This window comes from Chanos chanos, chromosome 16 (assembly GCF_902362185.1).
Source record: "Chanos chanos chromosome 16, fChaCha1.1, whole genome shotgun sequence".
Taxonomy (NCBI): Eukaryota; Metazoa; Chordata; class Actinopteri; order Gonorynchiformes; family Chanidae; genus Chanos; species Chanos chanos.
The window spans coordinates 13478114-13484113 of record NC_044510.1 but is presented as its reverse complement, the minus strand read 5'-3'; the positions used below and the strand labels follow the sequence as shown (position 1 = coordinate 13484113).

At 46.7% G+C, this 6000-nt stretch overlaps 1 protein-coding gene across 2 annotated transcripts in view; it reads right to left on the bottom strand.

Annotated features, from left to right (window-relative positions):
• dbn1 (drebrin 1) overlaps positions 1 to 6000 on the bottom strand; it is a 59366-nt gene that overhangs the window by 6216 nt on the left and 47150 nt on the right. The window contains exons 8-11 of one of the 2 annotated variants that reach the window (XM_030793211.1): positions 5827 to 5884; positions 5412 to 5465; positions 3744 to 3858; positions 1897 to 2004 (exon numbers count right to left, since the gene is read on the bottom strand). In XM_030793211.1, coding sequence (XP_030649071.1) covers positions 1897 to 2004; positions 3744 to 3858; positions 5412 to 5465; positions 5827 to 5884 — 335 coding nt within the window. The remainder of the gene's footprint in view (positions 1 to 1896; positions 2005 to 3743; positions 3859 to 5411; positions 5466 to 5826; positions 5885 to 6000) is intronic. The other variant, XM_030793212.1, reaches the window with a different exon arrangement.

The following is a 6000-nucleotide window of genomic DNA, read 5'->3' as shown; positions in this document are numbered from 1 at the left end:
ATGTGAAGAAGTCAAAGACAGGACACTGACAGACCGAGACCATCACCAATCCCAACAAGTCAGGGTAAAAAAGATGAATGAATTAATAAAAAACCAAAAAGGAACGATAAATGTATAATAAGTCACCAAGCTAAAAAATGATGAAGCGATTTCCAGACACCAAAGAAGAAACAACGTCTAGCAAGAGACAAAGAATGTTTACGACACTGAATAAGCACCAAAACACAACCCAAACAGAACAGTGTATACAGTACTAGCACCGTTATATAGAAAAATCCATGCAACAATTCACATCTTCCAAAAATGTCCTGCAAGAGAAAGTATCTCGGCTTCCATAAAGTAGATAAACCATAAGCCAGAGAAGACACAGTACAGCCAGTGGGAATGGATGTAATGTAGCTAAGGCTTTCATTTAACGTCCTGAGGAAACATCAGGTTCACATCACACACACACACACACACAAGGCTGTGGGCAGAGCCGCTGTAAGCACAGGAGAACCCCGGCACACACACACACACAGACACTCACAGGTCGCAGGAGGACGAGGGGAAGGTGTACAGGCCCCGCAGCGTCCAGGGTGAGGAGCGATGGAGGTACAAGAAACGAGGGGAAGGGGGTGCAAGATTCGTGAGACAGTTTTTTTAAATCGACAAACAATTAAACCGAATACACAAATCTTCTTTTTTTTTTTTTACTTTCTCTTTTTTTTTTTTTTTTTTAAGCTTTCTGTACATTTGCTATACAGACCACGAACACACACACCGCTTAAACTTTCACAGAGAAAACACACACATCTCAAAGGACACAACACCTACGACAGACAGGACCACTAACTGAGCTGAGGATCTTGGGAGAAAACAAAAAAAGGGGGGGGGGGGGGTTGGAGAATAGGGGGAATTCTCATTAGCCCAAGACTGAAAAAAGGGAGCAGAGGTGAGCGATGGGTTTTGGTGCCAAAGTGAAATTAAGAATCCGAGAAAAAGAAAAGAACGAGGAACGAGAGAGAGAGGGAGAGAGAGAGAGAGAAAGAGAGAGTGAGAACAGACTTTGTGCTAGCTGCTCACGTACGAGACATGACGCAGCGGCTGGATTGTGTGAAAAGGAGGTGGGGGGGGGGGGGGGAATGGCGAGAGGGCAGAAAGAGAGCCCAAATCAAGGAATTCTGCCTTTTCTTCGCTCTTGGGCTGTCGGGAGTTGAATCGCTTGTGAAATTCACATGACAGCGGCCCATTGAGCTCAGTGAGTAACCTAATCTGTGAGAGGAATGGGGACTTCGACTGCCAGCTCTTTACGACCGCGCTACGAGCGCGTGATTCCGTTTTGGACGGCGATGGGGCAACTGGAAGCTAGAAAGACCGGGACAGAAAGTCCCGGCTAAACCTGGTTCAATCGATTATTCAAACCGTAAAGTCTATCCCACACATACCTACAGCAGCGAGCGTGATGAAACTCAGTAAGCGGTAGACCAAAGACTTGAGATAAGATTCTGGATACAAATGAACTTGCCTTGGGGTTTCTTTGACTTGCACAGCTCTTTGACTAAGAACACAACTAAAGCTCTTCTTTGCATTAAAATGAAGGGAGGTTTTTTTGGTTTTTTTTTAGTTTCTTTGATTCGTTCTGTTCTTTGACTCTCTCAGTCTATGGTTCATAGAAAGCCTAATAAAGGACTTCTGGGCAAGAGACCAGAGACACAAGGAGAGGTGTCAATACAAAAGCACTGGGTTACAGCCACTGTGCACTGCAAGTGTTTCATTTGAGCCGAGGGATCGTCTTAGGAGGGCTTTGGGGTGTGGAGAGTGGGGTGGGGGGAGGGGCGGGCGCGTGAGTGTCAGCTACGGGGGTGGGTCTGGGTTTTGCGAAGCGGGTTTCGGCTCTGTCCGTCCGCTACCTACCGGAAGCCCCCGGCTGCGTGCGCCCGTGAGGCGCGGTGCGAGTAACGGGAGGGCTGGGATCACGGGAACTGTACTGCTGATGCTTCAAGAACGGACTGTCCAAACGGCCTGGCAGACAGGAGACAAGGCCCGCCGACGACACACACACACACGCAGACACACACACACACGCACACGCACGCAGGCACACAGACATACACACACACACAGACACAGACACACGCAGACACACACACACGCACACACGCAGACACACACACACACACACGCAGACACACACACACGCAGGCATACACACACGCACGCACACACACACACACACACACACGCACGCAGGCACACATGCACACACACACACACACGTAGACACACAGACACACAGACATACACACACACAGACACCCGCACACACACACACGCAGACACACACACACGCACGCAGGCACACATGTGCACACACACACGCACGCAGACACACAGACATACACACACACAGACACCCGCGCACGCACGCACGCACGCACATGCACACACACAGACACATGTGCACGCACACACATGCACACACGCGCGCGCAGGCACACATGCGCGTGCACACACGCACACACACACACACACAGAGACATACACACACACAGAGACACACACAGACACCCGCGCACGCACACACACACACACACACACACACACAGACAAGGGAGAAGCGGTGACGGTGAAGAAATTGAAGATGGACAAAGAAACAGAGAGCGAAGGTAAGACAGGTTAATGAAAAAAGTCCAGTGGTTGAAAGGAGAAGGAAAAGCAGGAGGTGACAAAAGGAGGTGATTGAACCGGGGTCAGTGAGGAGATCAGTCCAGAATGATGATGAGGACAGGAGAGGCAAATCCAGGATAGTGACCGTTACAAGGCAGACACGTGGAAAGGAAAAAAAGGCAATACAAGGATGAACAGGGAACCAAAAAGATTGTGCAAAGAAACAGGCAGACAGAGAGAGAGAGAGAGACAGACAGAGAGAGAGACAGAGAGAGAAGGATAAAAATGCTGTTAGTGCGATATTTGATATTTAGTGTGAATATTTCAAAAGACTGTGTAATTCAGCCGGGTGTTATGACCAATTTCCGACAGTAGGTGGCAGTTCAACATTCATACCTAATATTTCAATTCGGCAACTGACTGCCATTTTGATCATTAACTCTCTTAACAAGAATATCAGATTAGATGTCTGATATCGAATAAAGTCTGAAACGCTGTCCAAGAGATAAACGGGCTTGTAAATAGTCCTCTTTCATTCATCAGCTCCGCTGCCTCTCTACACGTCCTGTTTTCACACAAAGCACCTTCAGTTCTTTCTCGCCTCTGAAGTGTCTGATGGAATCACTCCCTCTGGTCTTCTGATACAAAAGTACATCCCCCTCTCTCTCTCTCTCTCTCTCTCTTTTTCCACAGCACTCGTTTTTCTCTGTCCCCCCTGCCTTAGCTTCTCTCTCTCTCTCTCTCTCTTTTTCTCTTTCTCTTTTTCTCTCTCTCTCAGTTTCATTTCGGACAGACACGATACAGAGGGTATAGAGAGGATTTTTTTGTCCCATCATGCCTTGAGGCGCATACACAGTCCCCAGAGGGCTTAAACGTTGTTGCTCAGTTCACACACACAAAAAAAGACAAAAATCGACACGTGGACGAAAGAAAAGGCAGGACAGGAGCAGTTTGTTGTTTTTTTTTTCTTAGCGGGTTCAACAGTTCCGACCCATTCATCACTTTCCCGCTATTTCCCTCCTCCCAACACCCCCCCCAACCCCCCGCGCCCCCTTCATCCTTCCTCCTATCCATCTTCCCCGGTGCAGTCTTACCGGTCCTGTGAGTGCTGACTGGAGACACGTCCACACTGTTACCCATGGCTTTCTCTCTCTGTTTGAAGTATTCCCTCGGGTTATCTCTCCTCTGGGCGATGATAGCAGCCGCTTCCTACAAATCAAATCAAATCAAATCAAATTCAATTAAAAAACAATATGCCACATATGCCTATTTTAATATTTTAATCCCAGGGTTGTTGTTTTTTTTCTCTTTTTCTGTCACTCCCACTCTCTCTCTCCGTCTCTCTAAACACCATATTTGGTAACAGCGCGGTGTCCGCGGTGAGGACACAGAGGTGACTGTGGAGGAAGCTGCTCGTTCGCGTTTGTTCCAAATAAAGGAAATAATCCCACAGAACGAAAAACACGTATCGGCGTATTTATTACAGAACGACAACAAGTGGAAAAACATGACACCGGGAACGCAAGCCCAGTTTGGGCTTCAGAGTTGTTAAAACTTCTGAATTTGGAAATACGATGGTAAGATACCATGACAGCGATGAGGAAAAAAAACTTCAGGTTTTTCCTTACAACACACATGTATTTCTCATTCACCTGGGTAATAGCCTTTTTAAGCTACAACTATGTTCTGTGCTCCAAATACACACACACACACACACACACACACACACACATACACACATATTAAAGATTAGAACTGTCACAACCAGTATCGCTCCCACAAACACTTAAACTATTCACACAAATATTTACAGATACAGAATGTCAGTAATTCCACACTCAAACTCTCCGTTAACAGTACCATAACAGTAACCTGACGTATAATATAACCCAAAATGATTAATCGCCGGTTTGTTTACGTCAACACAACGAATGACCGAATCCCATGTTTACATTCGAAATGCGTTAACGTCAGTCAGATGAGTGGAGTGACCCATCTCACCAACTCTGGCCCAGTGCCGCGTTCACACAGGTTCCTCCTGACCCGGATAAGAAAAGCCCACTGACCCAGATGGGAAACCTCCGGAGACGCTCCCGACTCCGGAACGCCGAGCTGACCCACATCCGCGCAGCGTTCAACACACGCACCTAAAAATACCACCTGCATACGGCCGAACACGCGGGTACGCGCGGAGTACACACGCATCAGCTGGGAATCCCGTGTCTGCTAAATTATCCGCTGTTTCCGAAGGAGCCTTTTTCCTGACACAACCTTAACGGGATCGAACTCGATTCAGAATTTTTGGAAAATGCTATCGCCTGCCAGTTTGGTGATCTAGTAGCGCTGTGATTTGTTGTGTTGATTGGGAGGGGAATTGTTTGATTTATACTGAATTAAACTCTGATTTATATTCTGATTTATTCTGAATTAAACTCTGATTTATACTAAATTACACTTTAAAAAAAAAACAATGATAGCCTCTGTGAGATGTGCCCAAATCAAATTAAAATTCAATCTCATGACTTCACTAAACGGACATCAATTCTACAGACCTAAAATTCATAATTTAATTTGTTTGGCATGTTAAAATGGCCGGTAATTTTACGAGATTTCTGTGACATCCAGCATCTTGAATATTTTTCCCCTCGTTTCTTAGCTTTGGGAGAACAACACAGAGATGCCACCAAACCACAGCATGGGTTCAAGCCTAGACATAAAGGCCTATAGCGCCACCTTCTGGACAACGTTAAGCATTAACTCACCTCAACCTCTGACTCTTTCTTCTCTTGAGAGGACTCTTCGTAACTGGGCTCCGTCTGTAACAACAGAGAGAGAAACAGTGCCTTAATCCACCACCAGGGGGCAGCAGGTCCCGTTTTACATGAGGAAGCCACCAGCTGGAGGAGCTGACACACTGGTGCCCTCTGAAATCTGGTGCCCTCTGAAATTTATTTGCTATAAAAACAGGGCATGAAATCAGCATTTAGAGATCTGCCACTGTAGCGAACTCAGATGCCACACCCCCTTGCTCAGTCTTCCAGACAGAATCACTTACAGAGCTGAATTGTATCATCAGCAAAAAAATACTGTGCGTTGTGTTGAGGGTCATTTATTTCTTGTAAGCGATAAAAGATCAAACCTGGTTAGTAGCACTGGTTAAAGCACACACACTCTTACAATCAAAGGCTGGTTCCGTGTCCTCTCTTTGGCTTCTTCTTCCTCCTGCATCTTCTTCCTGCACACACACACACACACACACCGAACACACCCCACACACACACACATACGCACGCACGCACGCACGCACACGCACACACACACACACACACACACACACGCTGTAAGTTACTG